The sequence below is a fragment of the Symphodus melops genome, assembly GCF_947650265.1.
Source record: "Symphodus melops genome assembly, chromosome: 5".
In the NCBI taxonomy this organism is placed as follows: Eukaryota; Metazoa; Chordata; class Actinopteri; order Labriformes; family Labridae; genus Symphodus; species Symphodus melops.
The window spans coordinates 17,386,513-17,408,035 of NC_136695.1; the positions used below are offsets into that span (position 1 = coordinate 17,386,513).

At 40.4% G+C, this 21,523-nt stretch overlaps 1 protein-coding gene across 1 annotated transcript; it reads right to left on the reverse strand.

The window, feature by feature from the left end:
- Positions 1–1,708: 1,708 nt before the first annotated feature.
- Positions 1,709–19,685, reverse strand: znf1035 (zinc finger protein 1035). Its single transcript, XM_079344460.1, has 3 exons — positions 18,696–19,685; positions 10,388–10,442; positions 1,709–10,292 (listed from the first exon to the last, which is right to left on the reverse strand). The coding sequence occupies exon 3, from the start codon at positions 10,256–10,258 to the stop codon at positions 2,027–2,029; it is 8,232 nt and encodes a 2,743-aa protein (XP_079200586.1). The 5' UTR covers positions 10,259–10,292; positions 10,388–10,442; positions 18,696–19,685; the 3' UTR covers positions 1,709–2,026.
- Positions 19,686–21,523: the final 1,838 nt, after the last annotated feature.

Consider the following 21,523-nt stretch of genomic DNA (forward strand, 5'->3'; position numbering starts at 1 on the left):
CATTCTTCTGTTGGCCAGAAGCTCAATCCCTTCATATCAGTAGCATGTATACATTCTGCCAATTTCTTATTCTTAGTAAATGTATAAAATGAATAGTTACAAGTAAGGGAAGATTTATCTTCTCACTCCTTGTTCTAGTTGAAGATGAGACATCACTCCTTGAAGCCCTCTTCAGGTTGATAAGAAAGCAAAGTATACTAGTCATTGGTTGTGAAGATTGTTACTTGCCTGTAGCTTGACTCTCAGGACAGCTTAGAAAAGTCTTTTTTGTGTTACAGACCCACATCACTGTATGATATCCCCAAGAATCAAAGGGACTTCTGCAGTTTCCATTTACAATATTGAAGTCTCATGTTTTGTGTTTGACCACTCACTTAATGTTCAGTACAGCAAAGGACAAAACCAGAACTACCTCATCTTCATGTTACTATACCTGTCTAAAAAAAATCCCAGTGGATTGCTATCTGAAGTTTCCTTATGACCAAATATGATTGTCCATAGTCCAGAGCATCATGACTGCTTGTCAGTAACTCCAGCATACATACCTTTTGAGACTATCTTATTCATTTCAAAACAGATCTGTCACCAGTTTAGTAAATGAAATCCACTACATTTGTTATGCAATTTATTACTTTGTTTATTAGAACAGTGTTGGGCTTATTAGAGATCAAACTGCACAGCCAAGTTGGGTCCATAAAGAATTCTCAGCCTTTTAAAAAGATGTACATACAGATTCAGTTAAGTTTCAGATTTTCTTGATAACACATTTTAGTTAATAGAAATATTTTCTGTGTAGACAACCATCATTTATTTGTTTTCTATTTACTACGTCAAAATGTCTTGAAATCAGAAATTCAGCCGACTTCATCCATTTAGACAGAGGGTTTTTTTTTTTTTTTGCTCTGCACTTCCTTTTGTTTTTAAAAAGTGAAAACTCAAATTTTTTTTTCTTTGTTCCTGTATTATGAAATATATTCCCCCACATCAAGGAAATTCCAGATGCGTTATTCTTCACAAACGTGTCAGTTACTTAGGATATAGTTTTTAATTTATGATTTTCTTCGTTGAATATATAAGTTATTTTATTTCTTCTGCAGATTTTTATTTTTTTTGTCCCTGCATGTTTTGTTTATGTTCATACTCATCACTATAAAGCTGACTGGACAAACATTTACATTTCATTACGTTTCTTCAGTCCTTTGACAGGAGAGCAAGCCAACAGACAGTGAGTGCAAAAGACAGAGAAAGGCCCCAGTCCTCCTGTATGTGAGGTTTCTTTAGCTACCTGGACTCTCACAACCTGCTTTCAAGCTGATCTCTAACATTTTGTGAATTTGAATAAATGGCCTTTACATAACAAGCCAGTGGATGCTCAGCTTGCTCTGTAGTGTTCCCTGATGTGCCCCCCAAAATTAAAGACAATCAAAAATGTTTTTCAGTAGACTTTACTCAATATTTGAATCCAGTAATCCAAATTTCATTAAAAAGTTACATCATCAGTTTAAGTTTAAGAAAGGATAATTCAGTACGACTGTCTCAAACCTCTGTACATGATGGTCATTTATATCAAGAACACAACTCAGGGAAAAACAGAACAGAGGATAACAGAACAGAACATTTCTCAAGATGAACAGTCATAGAAATTATCAAGATAGAACTGACCTTTGAATTTTACATCTGTCAAAAATAAGAACTAAAAACTATTAAAAAAAAAAGTCCAACATAAAAAAATGACCATGCTTGATCAAAAACTTGAGTCTTTATCAAAGACATTTTATAAACATTAAATCCAATCACGTATTTATCTTTGATTCAGAATAACAATCTACTTTACAAAGTATGATCAATTTACAAACAGTCAAGAACTTTAAAGAATATGCCCCGTCAAAGTGACATGAGATAAGAGCTTGTAAATGTACATGGGCAAAAACCATCAGATCTAAGGCATGAAAAAAATAACTCAAGTAACTTTAATCTAAGTTATTCAAAGGAAACGCATGTTAGATGGTATATAACAATCCATTTTCTACGGTGAGGACCCCACATGAGTCTGTTGATGTTCCTCCAATAAGTGAGGGAAAGCAAAGGCTTTGTCGCATTCTGTGCATTCATACACAACTTCGCCAACGTGACTCTCTTGGTGCTGCCTGAGTAAAGAACTCTGGCTAAAAGACTTGTAGCACATATCACAGCGGTACTCTCCACCTTCTTTTTCAGCATGCAGTCTCATATGCAACGATAGATCCTCCGCTGAATTGAACTCAATCCGGCACTGGGAGCATTTGAGTTTGTCTTCTGCCCACTGATCGCTACTTTGAGTGGTAAACTTCTGACTGTGCCTTCGCTCGTGCTGTTTAAGGTACCTTCTAAGGGCAAACCTTTTCCCACAAAGCTGACATCTGAATGGCTTGTTATCTGTGTGTTCTTCATTTTGATGCTCCAAAAGACTACTCTTTGAGGAGAATTGCATCGAGCAAACAATGCAATCGTGTACATCCTCTCCGGTGACATCAACCTCCTCCTCCTCTCCTGCTGCTTGATGGTAGTTCATAGTGGATGTCATCGCTGATGGATTCGAGTCTTCGGTCTGCTTCCCTCTGTGTTGCCGACTGGAACATTGGTGGTGGAGGTAAGCCTTGCTTCCCAAAAAGCTCTGGTCACATTTTGTGCATTCAAACTCAGTGGTTGCTGTCAGATGAGTGCTCTCATGCTCTTTTAGCTTACTCTCAGAGGGAAACGACATTTTACAATCTTTGCATTCAAATGAATCATCAGGATGCATGGGAAAGTGATGAATCAATTCAGTGGCACTGGCAAAACACTGGTGACAAACAGGACAAATGAAACCATCAGGATCTCCGTCAACTGCTTCAGTGTTAGGATCACTATCTGCTGCAGTATTGACGTGGCTCTTAGCATGACTCAGGAAGTCCTGTGATGAGGAAAAACTACTGTTGCATTGATTACATGGATATTCACAACTAGACCATGATATTTCATGGGTTGCCCTGTGCTTTTTCAGGTGTGATGCATGGAGAAAATGTCTGTCGCATTCTGAACAAGAGTATTGTCGCTCTTTGGCTGCAATGCAACCATGCTCTGAAAGCTCCTCTGGGTCTCTGAAACGTTCGTTGCAGACACCACAGCGGTATTTGAGTTCGCCAATTGGCACAGACTTCTCTTCCCTTGACACTGAAAGTGCTTGAAGCTCTCTTGACTTAGAATGGCTTTTTCGATGCTCGACTCGACTGCTCTTGGAGGGAAACACACTATTGCATATGTCACATGGGAAACTTTCTTCACGATGGGTGGACTTGTGTTCAGCCAACTGCGAGGGTCCTGTGAAGCTGAGGTGACATCTTGAACAACGGTACGGACGGCTCTTTCCATGGGTATGCTTATGCTTACGCAGTGCGAAGAGAGAGACAAACCCCCTGCCGCATAACTGACACTGAAATTCAGACTTGTGCATGCGTTGATGTTGCTGCAACTGGGATGCCTGAAAAAAACATCTACCGCACTCTGCGCATTCATGTGGTTTCTCACCCAGGTGACAAAGCTGATGATCCTCAAGACTTTCCGATGTTGGGAAAGTCTTGCCACATACATGGCATGGAAAGTATGGCGCTGAGTCTGAGTCCCCGTCCTCAGAGCTGGGATTGTCATCTATATCACTTCCTGCAGTTGTGCTTAGTCGACTGCTGCTGGGTTGCTTTTCATTGCAGCTTTTGCTCACTACATTACTCTCATTATCTTTCAGCTCTTTCTGATGCCATGCTTTGTAATGTCTCGCCAACGATTTTTTGGATGCATAGGCCTTGTTACAGAAACGACAAGTGTATACATCCTCTGGATGTTCGTCTTTGAAATGTGTACACAAAGACAGTCTTGTCCAAAATCTTTGATGACATAATTTACAAGAATACGGTCTACTGGGGTCGTGACATGCTCTGTGGATTTCAATCTCAGATTGGGAGTTAAGAACAATGGAGCAGTTGGGGCAAGAATAATTCTTAGTAGTGCCAAGATGGCTCTTCATGTGTTTTTGGAGATTTCCTTGACTAGAGAAAACCTTCCCACATTTAGTACATGCATTGCGCTTTTTCTCTTGCTCCTCTCTTCCGTGGTCTTCTAGGTGACTAATAAGCATCAAGCCATCTGAGAAGCTCTGATCACACTCTGAACATTGGTACTGCACAGTTTTCTTGTCTTTGCCCGAGTTACTTCTAACCTGGTTTTCTTCTGATTTTTCATGAGACTCATCAATTAATTCCTTTTGACAGGAGGTGGGGGTCTGTAAAACCCTTGTGCCAGATGATTTGGAGTCATCTTTAAACACTAGAATAGAGTCATTGGGTGCAAAATCAATCTTTGCTTTCAAGGGGACTTCTAACTGGCTTGTGGAATTACTCCCTGAACTATATGCCATTCTACATTTCCTGTAGTGATTACGATGAAGGTTTTTATTCCAGAACCCTTTTTTACATATTTTACAGTTAAAAGGATGGTCTGTACTATGCACACGCTGATGAGAAGTTAGTCCATTTTTACATGAAAATGACATGTCACACTCGAGGCATGAGTATTGGTTGGGCACCTCCAAATCTAGAGCTGCATCTAGTTTACAGATAACATTCGCGCCATCACTTAACCCTTTGTCATAACTATCATCCAAAGGCTCTTCTTTGATGTTTGGAATATTTGACAGATGTTGTTGTAGAGGAGCAGTAGTCACTGGGGGTACTATTGTTTCCATCTTGTGTGCATCTAAGAAATGTTCTTGGAGCTGTGAAAATAGCAGAAAACGGGAACTACAATATGCACAGGAAAAGCCTTTCGGTTGGCTGTGAGAAGTTGACTGTTTGCTTTGGCCAACTGTTGGCTCAGAAGAGCTTGGCTTTTGAAAGCAATGTTTTTTGTGATCTTCAAGTTTAAGTTGAGAGAAAAACCCTCCACATCTATCACAAAGCACTTTATTTTGGCCATGTCTCTTGCTACACTTCGGGTAATGACGCTTCACATAATCCTTCCTTATAAATCTTTCACCGCAATAAAGACAGGCGAATGGCTTCTCTCCTGTGTGCAGGCGAGTGTGCATGGCTAACTGTGAAATGCATGGAAAAGCACGGGGACAGTAGCTACACATATGTCTGTTCCTTTTGTCAAAATATGGTTGGAACTTCTTAAAAACTCCATTCTGAACCTCAAGTGAGGGGATCGTCAAGTTTTCAGGGGATGAATTAGTGCCGAGTGACGAGACTTGTTTTGCTCTGGAGACTTTCCTGCATTTTGCCATCTTCAGATGCTTTTTCAGAGTTTTTGCGTGAGAGAAAGCCGAACAGCAGCGTGGGCAGTTGAATTGTTTTGTGACATGGTACATAGTGTTATGTCGGGAAAGTCTAGATTGAGTTGGGAAGCTCCTTGAACAGACTGTGCAATCAAATGTTTCCTTCTTTTCAGCCGAATCCGTGCCAAGCTTATTTTGCCAACCGAGGCCAACATCATTTAAGCTGACTTTGGGAATGCGGACTTCCAATCGCTGCTTTTTCCCTCTGCAACGAGTCTGATGTAGTTTCAGATGATCATACCTCGAAAAGCAACTGTCACAGGCTCTGCAGCGGTATGGTTTCACGTCATTGTGTGTCAAAATGTGACGTCTCAGGTTTCGTGACTTCATGAAGGTCTTTGTGCAGAAACTGCACTTCATCACAGTTTTGCCTTCTGCTTGGGGCTTCTGGGTCGTCTCTCTGAGAGCGGGAATGTTTGACGATTTTGTTGCAGCAACACGTTTCACTTCAGACCGCACGTTAACTTGAGTGCCATTACACAGAGCTTCATGCCGCGAGCACGGTTTCTGACCTCGAAATCCTTTACCGCAGTATGAACATAAAAAGGGTTGCACACCGGTGTGCTTGAAAAGGTGTCGTAATAGTAAAGATCTGTACCTGAAGTTCTGTGAACAGTGGGAGCACTTATACGGAAGCATCTTGTTTGCACTGGACTGCAAAGGCCTTTTCTGTACATTCTGGCTCGTCTCTGGGATTCTTTTACAAGGAGAGGGAGAGACAGCACTGGACGCTGTGGTATTCTCACAACTGTTCGTATGTCGTGTTAATTTTCTTGGTTCAAACCATTTCCCGCATCTAGAGCATAGAACCAGAGAGTTTGTCTTGTGGCCACTGTGATGTTTTATCAGGCGGCTTTCGTTTTTTAACACCCGTGGACAATAGTCACAATGGAGAGATTTCTTTGTTTTACTGGAAGGATCCATTGGGACAGGAAGTCTGGTTGGAGCAGGCAAACACGTTTTATTGTGAACTGTAAGGGTGAACTTATGGTAAAACTGTTTCCCACAGTTTGTGCAAGAAAAGGGTTTGTCACCAGTATGTGTGACCATATGGCGAATCAAATAGCGGCGATGATTGAAACTACGCTTACACAATGGACACTGGGTTGAAGAAGACTGCGATATATGCACGATGAAATGTTTTCTCAGCAGGTTGGCATCGTTAAATAGTTCCTTGCATAAGGAGCACTGTAGCTGTTTGGGACAACTCTTGTCTTTTATGGAGTCCAGGGGCGGCTGTGGTTTTATCGGTGGTCTTTCTTCAAGCTGAGATGCCTTTCCTTCTTTTTGTTTGTGGGTGCGTAAATGTTTCAGGAGATATGCAGGATACTGGAACTCCATAGCGCAGTCTGGGCATTTAAGCATTCCTCTTTTAATGTGTGTGCTTCTGTGCTGGATCAGTTCCCCAATCGTTGGTAGAATCTTTCTGCATACAGTGCACTGTATCCTTCTCTGGTGAACAGCTTTATGACCAATCAGGTAGGCACGTTTCTTGAATTTTTTTCCACATTCAAGACAGTGGTATGGTCTTTCACCTCTGTGAATGCGCTCATGATTCTTTAGTGAATGCATTGTGCTGAAACATTTGCCACAAAAATGACAGCTTGGGCCAAGACCGCTCATGGTTTCAGTTGATGTCACATTGTTTTTACCGTCTTCATTCGTTGGACAACTTAAATTTGCTGGTTTAGACGCGATAGAGAAAACTGATTTTCTGTACTTGGCAACTTTGCCAGTGATTTTACTCAATTCATGTTTCTTCATATGCTTGTACTTTCCAGAAGCATGATAGAAAATTGCTGGACAAAGGTTACATTTATAACTAGGCTGCAGCTTGTCTGCGAGGGATGCTTGTTTTTTCTGTTCATTTTCCTCTGACATTGTTCTTGTCTCTTTTGCATTGGTCTGTCTTGCCTGCTCAGTCTCCTTTTGCCTTGACAAAGTCTCTTTTGAAAGCTGACTGAGATAGTCTTTGAGGCAAAATGATTGTATATGTCTATACCGGTTTGATGATAAAGTGAAGGTAGCGTGGCACAAGGGACATGGGAATTTACCGTCAATTTTACCCTTGCCACCAAATACAGGATCTTTGACACATTGACGTAAATGTCGATTCCTGTTGTATGAATACTTGAAAAGCCGTGGGCAAAGGGGGCATTTGAAGTTGTTGCTCGTCTCACTCTTCAGTGTTTGACTCGTCAAAACTTCACAATTCATCTTGTGTTTTCTAACCTGCTGTGGAGCCGTTTTACCACATGAACTGGACAGATTGGGTTGGTAAATGTCAACAAGCTTTACAAAGCATGTGCGCAGTTTTGCAGATGACTTCTCCTGTGCCAAAGTCTTTGATGGTGAGGATGTAGTTGCGCCAATAACTGCATCTGAACTTTTCACTGGCAATTGTGGCATCCTGTATTTGCAGTTTCTACGCTTGTGTCTTTGAAGGGCACTTGACTGTGAAAAATATGCTCCACATTCCTTACACTTGTAAGGCGTTCTGCCAGTGTGAATCCGCATGTGTGAGATGTAACTAAATAGTTTTGTAAACTTGAGTTGGCACCTTTTGCACTTGTGAATGATGTTTTTTCTTTTCTTCTGTGAACTTGACTCAGAAGAAACCCAAGGCTTTTCTGAGACACTTGTACCTTTAGCTTCACCACACGCGTGTTTTTTTACTCTTTGATTTCTGATCAGGTAGATGTCGCAAGTCTGGCAAAACTGAAAATCTTGTCCTGAATGGCAACAATGGTGGTGTTCTATTAGATGATCCATATTGTAAGTTGTGTGCTGGCAATTTGCACAATGAAAGGAGTTAACCGTTCCATTCACTGATTCTGACGTCTTCAATATCACAACGGGCTGCAGTTTTCTTTTTTGTGAAGAGGATTTAAGTTGAGGCGCTTGTCCTTCAACGTGTTTCATGCTGTTACTGTCAAGTCTGGCCAAAGGCGCGTCTCCATACTGACTGATGTGAAGTTTTGTTTCATCAGTGTCACATGACGATTCCTCTCTTGACAGGGGTTCACCATACAACATGCCAAGTACCGGTGGTTCTTTTGTAGATGTATCCAACTCTTGAAATGATTCTCTGGAGTTTTCAGCAACTTCTCCAACAAGACTTTCTGGTGCAGCTGCCACTGGCATTTGATTTAAAGACTGATGCTCAAAAAGACAAGCAGCTGTATCTGCCTTTTCTGTTGAACTTGTCCTTTCCTCTTCAAGACTGGGAGCAAAGTCTGTTTTTGCATCGCTTGTCTGTATACTTAAATCAGTGCTATGAGAATCACCTTTTCTTAATTTGTCACCAGGTTTCACTGATAGACCAGGATCACTGTGATCTGGAACAGGAGGAGTGTTCGCATGTGTCCTCTCTGCAGCTCTTGTCCATTCTTTATCCTGACAGGAAGTTTCATTTGTGCTGGCGCTACTTGACAGTAAGCAGAATTCCGTGTCACTTGCAATTGATTTCTCAACCTTTTCACTTTCATGGCTAAAATGGTCTGTCATTACAGTACAGCTCCCACAACCATTTTCCTCTGCTCTACTAATGCAAGACTCATGTTCAGAATACTGCAAACATGATTCGGTATTGCTTTCCAAATTACTGGTGCATTCCCTCACTTCATGAGTAAACTCTTGAGAATCAGGCACCTCGGTGTCTGCTACGTCTAAAGATTGGGAGGTATTTGATTTAGTGTCTTTGTCCTCACAGTGGTTTTCCTGGTTTTCATCTTGAGCATCCTTGGAGTTAGGATTGGAGCAGGTCTGCTCATCAAAAATCCCCTTTGCCGATGTAACATGTTCTCTCCTTTCCCCCCTTAGTACGTCACTTTCATGTGGCTGCTCCTCTGCCATGTTTCCATCTTGTCCCTCTGTGAAGTTGGAATTGTCCAATCCCACATTTTCTTGGCAGAGTGTTTGCGTTGTTCCTTTTGTGACAAATTCTCCAATGTTATCTTTCTCATTTTCAGAAGCAGTCAGGCAACTTAAATGACCTGCTGGGAGCTGCACTTCATCTTTGCCTTTGTAATCTTTTTTTCCATCAGTTATGTTTTCAATGGCACTCTGGATGTATGCCATTTCCTCTTGTCTCTTGATTTCATGCATTTGCTTTTGACAACTCTGATTATCATTTCCATCCTCTACAGGCTCGCCCCCTGTATTTGACAAAATGTCCCAAGGCTGATCTTTTACTGCTTGATTTTTTATTTCCTCTAAACTGGTGCTGACCATGTCATGTCCACTCTGAACTGTATGTCCTATTGTCTTCATGTTTGAAGGGCTTTGCCCATCATTATTGGCTCCAGACATTTGAGGATACTGACTGTTTTCTGGGATAGTCATATTTTCAGTAAGAGGGAAAAGCCATTCTGATGAGCTGTGTTTGCTAGCCATGTCAATTGTAGGTTTTGGAACGGAACTACTTTCCATAAATTTACACGAGGGCTTTGTTTCAATGACATTTGTATCTGAGCAGCTACTAACATCTGAAAAGTTCTCAAATAATGATGTCGCTATCACTCCACAGTCCTGGTTTATTCCTTGTATGCCTGCTGCCACGGATGAAGGAAAGGATCCCGATGCCGACAGTCCATCTGCAGCAGTATCTGAAATTTCACTATCTGGCGAGTAGTCTTTCTCCATTTGTCCGACATCAGCTTCCCACTGAGTTTCTTTGTAGTATCTTTGAAAAACGCAGTCTGAACCAGAATTTGAATAACAGTTTGTGTTAAAGTTTGAGTTTGTTGCAGGGGCTTCATGTAAAGCCACTGTTCTAGAGAAGTCATGGTGTCCAATAAAGTTTTCTATATCCCCCGAAGGAAGTCTTTCAGACTCTGTCCTTCTCAGAGTGGTTGGATCTGATGCTGAATGTGGAGGATTATGGAAGTATGAATCCCACCCATTAGCCATTTTTGACCAAAGCTAGGTCTTATTTTACACAATCCTGAAATCAAACAAGAAAACACAGAATTATGTGAAACATACAGTCCTCAATATCATACAAAAACAATGATACCGAAATTGCAAAGAAAATCTGACCTTTTCTTTGAGCAAGATCTTTCCAGGATGACTCGGGTTACATCTGAAAGGATACCTGAAGAAAAATATAAATATTAATAAGCCAGTCCAATTGCCTTTGAATCAGTTTTTAATTTACAGTGACTTCGATGACTGAAAACCTACAAAAGACACACCGTGACAAAATATGCACTTATGATGCCTAACAGAGCAACATGGGGCCACTTTTCCAAAAGAAATCCCCATGGATTTGGTAATATGCCTGCGAGAGAAGGCTTGCTTCATTGAACTTAACTACTAGAATCAAATCCTGTAAGTAGAAGACACTGGAGACAGTCCAGTAGCTGCATAGCTGAGAAATAGTTGTGGCCAGAGTAGTGCAACATTTTTGAGCAAGTAGTTTGAAAGACTTCCTGGTACAATTAAATCTGGGGCTTGACAATATGTCTTAAAAGTTGTGTGAGCAATGAAAGGTAGCTCTCGCCTCGTCAACATATTCGTCTGAGTGATCTTGTGTGAACGTAGGAGCCGGATGTGCTCAGGCAATTTTGGCCACGCAGTAGAGGCAGTGTGGTCTCACTGCCTACTGCAAAGTACATATCCTACAGTGTCCACTGTCCTGTCAAACAAAGGCATAAAGTCCTGTTCAACTGTAATGCTAGGTGATGCTGCAGGCAGCATAATCTGAAGACAACAAGCACCAATGGTGGACCTGCAAAGTCTGGTGTTCTCTGGCAAATGCCAACAGAGCTGGGATGTGAGCACATGTCCCAGTACATGATTTAGGGTGGTCATACCTTCGCAGAGTCTGTTTCTGACAGTTTGGTCTGAAACATGCACACCAGTGGCCTGCAAGATGCTGGCAGTTCTTTCCTGTTCTTCTTTTCATCAAGAAGCAGATACTGGCCCTACAGCTGGGTTAATGCTCTTCTATGGACAGGAGGGCATCAGTTGCTGCTTCCCTTGTTTCTCCTCTATTCTCTTGACACTGTGCTGGGAGACACAGAAAGGCTTCTTGCAACCACACATACCCGTGGAAATCCTTGAGGAGCTGTACAACCTGTGCTGCAGGTATTGCCTCATGCAACCAGTAACAATGAGGACACCAACAGAACACAAAACTAGAGACAAATCAGTCAGAAAGTATAAGGAGAGACAAATTGTATGTGACCATAACATGCAAAACCTTTTTTGGGGTTGTCTTTCTTTTGCCTAACCATCTGTTGACACTTTCATTTGCATCAAAGCAGGTGAATTTGATTCACATCAACATGTACCCTCTAAATGGACAGTTGACTTTTAGGGTTTGACTGACTTGGTTTTAAACCATGATGATTTAGTGATCCTACTTTTTTTGAGCAGAACATCATTCATTACCATAGTCTGGCATCGTATGCCTTTAAATCACAAGGACCTTCAAAAGATCTGTTACTCAATAAGATAGTACTTTACTCATCTCGCAAACTAAAAACTGGATTATATGACTCATCAGTATCAAAAAGAAATCCTTACCAATGCAGGGTACTATAATCATTTACATGGTTACTTAAAGCCATAATTGCTTGATGACTGTTTTGTTCGAACAGGCTGGCTCTGCAAATGCAAACATATTGAAATTCAAAGCCAGTACGGTTAGTGGCTATGATTTAAAATTGAGAAATGTGTAATAATCATTTGATTTAGGCATCATCTGAGTGGCTTTACAGTAGAACTGTTCTGAAGTTGTTAAATCACTATCAGTGGGAAAAAAAAAAAAAAAAAGAGCTCCCAATTTTAATTACGTGATGTTCAATTGTCTGCTGGTAGCGAAATCTTCAAAGACATCAGGTCAAGTTACCTTTAAAATGGAGAGAAATTCTTATCAGGACAATAGGAACCTAAATGTGGGCTTTCCCAGCTATATTTGCATAAGCATCAGCCAAGACAGAAATCCATACATAAGCCCATTAGATACTTGCAACACAAGTAAACCGATTGAAGCATTGTCATAAGATCTTGACAATATGCACATAAAAATCATAGACTTCAATTTGCAGCACATTATAGTGTTGGTAATTTGGTTTATCACTCATGTCAAAAGCCTGTATTAAATTCCCTTTAATCTAAGGCTGAACGATTTTAGGAAAAGATTGAATTGCCATTTTTCTGGCAGAAATTGCTATTTCGATTTTTATCACAATTTTCTTCAAATCAAGCTTGTGCAATGTTCTCAATGTACAGTAACATTTACAAACATGACAAACAATTACATCATACCAGTTAAAACTTTAAATGCCAGAACTCTAAATTAATAGAATGAAAACAAAAGTTAAGAAATGATTTCAGATTTATTTATTAGGAAGAAACACAGACGGTGTGGTCCTGGTTTAAGTGTCAGTTTGACAGAAATCTGGTCATAAGTGTTGATATATTTTGCGCCTTTGGGGTTGCCGGAGGTGACTTAGTTCACAGAAGTTATGCAACAAGAGAAGCCAACAATGTCTCCATATTTTCTTCTAGCCATACGACCGAAACATTTGCCTGTGAGCGTCATTTCATGTTCAGGTCTTGCATCGTTTCATTTGAGTATGTTTATTAAAGTTACAACGTGAGATAACAACAATTGATACATGTGCGATGCTAACCACTAGCATTCCTATTCAAATTCTCATAGACGTTAGCATCAAGCTAGCGGGATTTATGAGATAAATAACTTATGTTTTGATGTCTGTTTATTTTTACAGTGCTCCCTTTATTAAAGACTGGACAAATAAACGTCAGCTTCTTTATTAGAGGAAACTGTTAGCTGTCTGTCAAGCTGTGTATCAGGCTAAAGAAGTCACGCACACACGCAGGGGCAGAATAGATGGAGTGTGTACATAAGTTGACAAAACAGCTCCTGGGTCAGTCTGGAGAAGCACAGCCAAAAACTGCGGCGTTTGCGATCACGCAATCGCGTTTTTTGAAATCGCGACCTCGATCAGAAAACGATCGTTCAGCCTTACTTTAAATCAATTCATTCACACGTGCAAACACACCACAGACATCAAAATAGTGTGTTACTATTAGAGATGGTGGGGGGGGGGGGAACACAACATGCTCTTTAGTGGGCTCAAGAGACAGAGTCAGAGAGCGACGCTCAGATAAACTCCTGTTGTTTAAACTGTCACTGTTTTTCTGCACGAAGTCACCAACTTTGATACAGACAAAAGACAAGTCACAGACATAATTTCATAATCAGCGTTGCAGCAGAGGTCAGGCACGCAGCACACTTGATCATCGCAAACTGATAGCCTGTGTTGATGGACATGAACGTTGTAACAATAAAATGAATACACAAACATGTGAGCTTGGGATTTAGGAATCTGAGTGATGTCAGAATATTAGGCCAACTTGAGTGTTGCAAAAAAAATATATCAGGAAATTGGTCGTCTTTTCCCGGTATCTGATCCATCTAGTTTTCAGGGAAAAAACATTAAATCCCAATAGGCGATCATGTCAGGGCAGTCCGGGCTTCAGATGTTGTTTTTTGACAGTACATATGTTAATTTAAAAAGGCATTACTGCTGCTAAAAAGATTCTGGGGGAAGTCTCCAGAACCCCAACAAAGCCATAGAACATAGAGTGTGGTAAAACATAATACAGGGAAATAATTATTAGTCAGGGCTTTTGCCTTCATCAGATAGCCAATTTGACAGAAAAACTTCTTATTTGGCCCGAACTAATTTGCCAATCCAGATAAAAAAATCCTTGTTTTACAACCAGCACGTTCAGGAGCTATAGGCTTTTGAGTGTGACACAGGTCAGTGTCACCGGTAATTGTTTCTCTGTTTTAAATCTCAGTCTGTGCAAAAACTAAACCACCTAAGCCAAAATCAATCTAATTTTTTTTTAAATCCTTTTGAAAATGTAGATGGGTATTGTCATTTTCAGCACTACAAAGCACTGAGTAAAGGCCTCCTAAAAACACCTGTGTGAGGTATGTTCCGCAGCCCATTGTTTGGGAAAAATGGACGTATTGTATCTAAGGAACTACACCACCTACAGAACTCAAATTTTGCACACAAGTATCAACTTATATACCAAATCTCATCACAATCTGAGATGTTGAGGTGGGACAGATTTCTAAAATTGGATTTCTATACGTCAAATCAGTTCCATTGGCACTGTGAGAAAAGGTCTTACTGTTTCCTGCTCAGGTAAATATGTTTATATATTTGAATCTCTCTCCAACCAACTGACAGCCACACCTGTTTGCATTAGAGTTTGATACCAGCTGTTCTGGACTACATATACTTGACATGAGTGGCACATGCAGTTACAAAGGTGCCACTGGCATCTGGCAATTGTTTTACCTAACAGAAAACACACATTTAGGATATAAGAGCATCAAAAGCTGAACATTTGCTGCAGAGAATTTGATTCCTCAACAATAAGTCTCCTAGGTAGACACAAAGGATTACTTTGGCCTTCTATATGCCCTTGCAAGTGGCTGTTTAGCCGAGTGGTCTGCTGGAGCAGCAGTACCACGGCTGCAGACAGGAACAGACTAAACAAACTGGTGAAGAAGGCCAGCTCTGTCCTGGGCTGCCCCCTGGACCCTGTGAAGGTGGTGGGAGACAGGAGGATGATGAAGAAGCTATCATCCCTGATGGAGAATGTCTCCCACCCCCTGCATGGTACTGTAACAGCACTGGTCAGCTCCTTCAGTGAGAGACTCCGCCCCCCGCTGTGTCTGAAGGAGAGATACCGCAGGTCCTGCCTTCCTGCTGCAGTCAGACTGTTTAACCAAGCCTGCTCCCAGTAGATCAAACACACCAAACTGAACAATTTACTCCTACTTCTTGTGCAATAACAATGTTATAAGATGTCACCTGATCTTACTTGTATTTTTATTTTTAAATTTGCTTGCATTGCAATATCTATTTATGGGACAATTTGAGTGACAACATTCCATCCTTATATGCACCGAGTATGTCAGTGTCTATAATACCGTTTACACAGACTTACATCTTTATGTTACTGGCATTTCAACTGTTCCTTTTTTGATGCATATTTTTTTTACTAGATCTTTCATTATTGTTTTTTATGCACTTTTTTTTTTTTCTTTCTACCCTTGTGTTTTTATCTATTTTAATTATTTTTGCACTGTGTGGTTTTCTTCTGCTATTCTGCTGTAACACTGTAAATGTGTCCGCTTGAGAGATGAATAAAGGATTATCTTATCTTCTAAGTGTTAGTTTTTACTCAGTGTCAGATCTAGGGTTAAATGCTAGGACCTAACAGAGGTCAGTTAGCACACACCATATCCAAGCCTTTTTAAATAACAGTTGCTTACGTCACCTCGATTGTAGAAAAAAAAGTTGATTAAATTACTTTTGCATCAAATTGGTTCGAGAATAGATTGTTGTCAGTTTTCTTCTGAGTCAAAAGTAAAGTTCCTTATCAAGTGATTACAAAGGTTGGGTCAGTGATCTAAACAACCAGTGGCTTGGAAAATTACAGTGAGAAATAATCAAGTTTTGCCCAAAAGTAGGGTTGGGTGTCTTGTGTTCGAGACAAATATTACCCAAATTCAGACAAAATAAGCTTCTCATAAACCACTTTCTATCTTGAGAACATAAATGGTAAATAAAAGTGCCAGCAGCAAAATCTATACACTTTGTTCACTTTTAGTAAGAAAAATGTCGTGGCTCTATTACAAATGTTAAAGACTGGCTGACTGACACTTTAACATCTGATCACTTTAGCACAGAGAGGAAGCTCCACCACAGAATCAAACAATTCTACACGTCTCAACCAGGGTCCGAAATGAAAACCCGCCAAGCGCCATGTGCGGACATTGGGAGTACTTTTCAGAGGGCGATCCGCCAAAGGGCGGGTAAATGTTTTACCATGAAGTCATCAAAACTATGTTATGTGTATTAAGCGTGTTTTATTTAGCTGCCTGCGTCTACTGTTGCCTGCTCCTCTCTCTGCTGTCGTGACCGTGAGCATCGCTGAGCACTGACACTCCAGCATATGCTCAGTGTAAACACGCACACACACACTGAAAGCGCTCCCCTTTCAACTGCTAGTGAATGAGCACACAGTTTATGCGATCAGTACGACTGAGTCGGGAACACGTGATCCGGTCAAGCGGTCAATTTCACTTTTCTCAATTCACCTCTCATCGTGTCTGCAGCGAACACAACAATAGCAACGTCATGTCACAGTCTTTGAACGTCTCCACTCAGACTCTGTGAAACAGTACTGCGTTATAAACACTGCAGATATAGTGCACGCTAAATGTACGCGCAGCAGGCGCAATCAGAGATACACACACGACTAATAATGAGCAGACTCATCATATGAAGCATCTAATGTTATAAAGCTAAATCGAGAGAACTTGTTTTTTTGGAATATTAATTTATTATTCTCTGATGGATTTTAGTTTTAAGTCGGTAATGTTGGAATATTTTTTAAATTTCCTTATCTGACAAAATAATTTAATCTGTGACTTAAAACTGTGATTGATTCAACAGAACATAATGCTTTCTTCATTAAATGTACAGTAACAGACGTGTACAAGACACAAAAACACTCATTTGTTATTTTGGCTGGTAAAAAAAAACGTTTGGCCGGTAACTTTTTTCATCTACCCGGCACCTTGGCCGGAGCATCAATGAAGTTATTTTCGGACCCTGGTCCCAGTCTAGTGTATGATTTTACACAGTGACTGCTTTGTTTCAGCGTTGTTGAAGAAAATAATAAAATTCACCAGCAAAAGAATCTTGCAGGCCAATTACAGTTTGCTATGGGAGACCTCAAACTGGATGCGTTTAAACTTTTGACAGGGATCTTTTTGGAGTAGATTTAACAAGAGATTTAAAAGAGGTAAGTTGTATTCGGTTTAGGTAGCAGTGCAGTCGGTGTTGCACTCATGCTCCTCGGTTGGCTTGTTAATAAAAAGATGCATCCACAAACCGGACAATTTACTCCTACATCTTCTGTAATAATAATGTTATAAGATCTCAACTGATCTTATTTATACTTGCGTTTTTTTATTTGATTTGCAATAACAATTTATCAACAAATTGTGCAATAACATGTCCATCCTATATGCACTGTGTGCAGTTAATACAGACTTGCGGCTAGAACGTACTGACTCTTTTTAACTATTTCCTTGAGCCATATTTATTTTTTATATTGTTTATCTATTTCATTTTGCGCCGTTTAATTTTCTCTGTTATCCTGCTTTACTGCTGTAACACTAAATTTCTCAGTTTGCGAGATGAGTAAATTATCTTATCTTATAAGTAAGGTCCTTTAACTGCCCTTTGTAAAGTGTCTCGAGATAACACCTGTTATGAATTGACACTACACAAATAAAGATTGACTGATTAAATAATCTTCATACAAAAAATAATATCTTAATTTTTGTGGTTACAGTGACAACTCTACCATACACACAATGCTTTACAAATTGTGCCAGCTCACTTTTAATTTAATATTTCAAAATGGTAGAAAAGTATCAGTCAAGCTTTGAACAAGCTTGTGTAATAGAAGTAGCACAAGCAGACACTGATTGAATTGGGCTCCATAACATTAAGAATAACTTACAGAGAAATTCTGGAAGAAGTGGGAAATAAAGATTTAATGCATCATTATGACACAATGTTGTGTATCGCTGATTAAAGAGAATGTCCAAGATATGAGGGAGGAATTACAGTGGGTTTTTTTTTTCTATCTACAGGATGACAAGGAATACACATTTTGATGCAACTCAAACACAGCTTTATCCTTTTACCAATACAGGTGGGACTTTTGGATAGGTGAACTAATCAAAGAAATAAATGAAGATGTGAACCTGTTGAATCACACTGGACTGAGAGATTGTTTTTACTTTCAATACAGTAATAACTTTAAGTGTTTAGCTTACTGAGAATACTGTAAAATCCTTTCATAGAAATTAAGACTCCACGTCAATAGACAATGGATGATCAATTCCAGATGTTTGATACATTATTCAACTTCATCTAATAAACTTTTAAGTGTTCATTATTTCATACACCACATGACCTGCTGGATGCAGCTTGTTTCTACATTGTGTGTTTATAAGATGTTGCACTATAACCCAGCCTGGACAGAGGACAAATAGAGAAGATCAGCTCGACAAATAAACAAAACCCTGAGTTACTTAGTGTGTTAGTGACTTTAACCACGTGTAATAATGTTACACAGGCGTTCATCGTTATATGTGCATAACTAGCTCGCTGGCTACCTCACTCTCAATCACAATGCTAGCTAGCACTACAAAAACCAACAGCTAATGGCTTCCCTGCAGCCGGTCCTATATAGGATCTCTTACCGGCTCAGTAATCCGTCCTTCCCCGCGAGATTGACTCCACGCTTAATCCGCTACATGGTCCTGGTTTTCTTAATCACGAAGCAGACTGTAAGACGATGCGCCTCGGGTTTCTCTACAGCAGTCTGGACGATGGCTTCCGTCTTCCCTGGGAGACCTCCTTTCTTTCTGGACTCTTAGTCTGTGGTAGTCGTTCAGTCCTTAGACCTCTGGTGTTATCCTTCTCGACGCCAGCTACAAAGCTCGTTATTGTTGTTGTTCAGCTACGGATCCTAGCGCGAGGTTTTATTCCCTCCCCGTCACGCTAATATTACTTTGCGCATTTTCACACAATGTGCCCGAAATTGTACGTACGTTATACAACGGTGTGATGATTACAACCAATAACAAGGTGCGGGGAATCCGAGAGAGCCCGCCCCCTTCGTGCTTTGTGTCTGTTCCTGTCAAGACACAAGCTCGGCGGAGCGGGAGGACGACTGCTTCCGGCTTACTGCAGCGCTGTTGCCTCCTTGCTGCTGCAGCTGCTGCCTGCACTCCCTGTGCACTGTGGTAGGTGCACTACTACTTGTGAGGACAGAAACAGGGCTGATCGCTACAGATCTCTGTGGGGAAATACTCCCATGTGCAGCATCAGTAAAACTGTTGATTTTTCCCACTATCAAAAATTACTTGGAGGGGGCTCAAACCTGTCTGACAAAGTGGACTCTCTGTGTCGTTGGTCCTTAAAGGGTTAATGGGTTGCTCACAACCATTTTGTGGACTTGTTTTGCTACAAAATGGCTCCCTCCCTTTTTGTGCAGACCAACTGCAAGCCCCTTAGGCTAGCAGAAGCCAGTTCTTATTGGGAAAAACAAGGACATAGTTCCATAAGGAAAAAAACATGAAAGTGGACATATTGGGCATGAAGGACCTACTGACTTTACCTTTGTTGTTAAATCCAATTATTAAATCATCTTACTTCTAATACCCCCCACTTTCCTGCATTAATGGCTTCTGGGTAAAAAAAGAAGAATTATTCCCAAGACACTCCCCAGATATAGGCTGTGCTTAATGGATGTTGTCCCTGTAAGTTCAAATACCAATGGACTGGTTATGACTAAAAGACCTTTTGAGGATGTGCCATTAGACCATGTTCAAGGTAAAAAAAAAAAAAAAAAAAATTGTATGGATGTTCTTAGCAGCCACCCTTCTGGGCAACACAAAAACCTTACTGTCCTAGGGTGCTGTGATATGCTAAGTGGACATATAAGGATGAACGTTGAGAAAGGCCTTTGTGGTATTGCACTCTGTACAGAGAGAAGGTAGGTGGATGTGTTGTTTTGGTACGTAAAAAAAATGACTGGAAAAAAAACCCCCTCAAAAACTGCCTTCCCTCCCTTTGCCTTAAAAAGGCAGCTGCAGTGCTGACATTGCTTTGGATAAAGAGTTCAGTTCAGGGGCTGATAATTCTAACAAAGTAAAAAGTGTGATAGAGTTTGGGCTGGGGTTGACCTAACAGATCTAACAACCTTAAAGGTTGGGCATGTAATTCTTGAGACCTTTTGACTACATTCAGACATGCCCAAAAATACATCCAATAACTCCCCTTCCAACTTTGTTCCTTCAGAAGCTCCTCCCCCAAATTACTGAATTGATTATTGCTAGAATTGTGTTTTGTGGCTTGGTGTTTTCACTCATGTAAAATACTTCTCCTGGTGTGCTTGCATGTGTGAACAGTACTGGCCAAATCTTTACCCTAATTTTACCAGTATTTTTTCCTGCCAGTTCCGTTGTACATGTAACGACAGAGTAAGTCACACTCTACCTCGTTACTGGTAGTCTACCTTTGTATACCTTTGTATATTAGTAAGCCCCCCCCCCCATCAGATGTAGAAAGTCTAGCGCTGTGAGCAGCATGTGTGACCAGGCAAGTCAAGAGGAATTTTGAAAGTTCCTTGAAATTTTCAGGCCTGCATTTGGGCAAAAGATTAATTAATTTATGCCTGTAAATGAAGCCAGAGAGTGTACAAACATCAGGCTCAGATTAGATAGGAAGTAGATATTTGCTGAGTTTGCCTATGACAGCAGTCGAGGACCAATTGGTTACCATGTGATAGCTTTTATGTTGATTTATACAGCACCAGATTGGGGAGTGATGTTGCAATTTGGAATGAACAGCTTGGAATATGGTTTTCTAATTTTATTAACTAGCGTTTAAACAGTATTGCAACCTATAATTGTGCTGTTGCATTGTTTTCATGACCAAACCAAATGCTCCTGTCCAATTAACCCTTGACTATTCAGCTGACAACCTTGTTGACATTTGATACTGATCCCAGGGGGAAATTGGCCAGTAAAAGAGACTACTGCTATTGGGCAACAACAACTTCTTTAAAATTAGGATTAAAAAATAGGTGGATGACATCACAGCTTCCCAAAAGTGAAGCCAAATTATTTCAGCATCACCTTCTGGCTGGCTGCTGTATAGGCTCTGCTTAACCTTGTTAACTGATGGCACATGGTTCAAACGAGAAATAAAAAAAACCCCACAATAGTCATATCAATTAGTTATCTGATGCAAAAAAAAACAAACAAAAAAAAAAAAGTATAACGCATGATTTACAGTTGACAAAGGCCAGTTCTGCAGCAAGTGCACCATCCCGCCTTAAAAAAGGAGGGATGATGAGGAAAGGGGAATAAATGCTCATAAGAGTTGAGTTTCTATAACCATGAATGTTTGCTTCAGACCAACATATTCTCTGCTTTCAACTGACCGGAGGGATCTTTGCCGTTTTGTTGCAGGGTTATTTTGGCTTCACTTTTCTAAAGTCATTGGTCTGTTCAATGTGGAA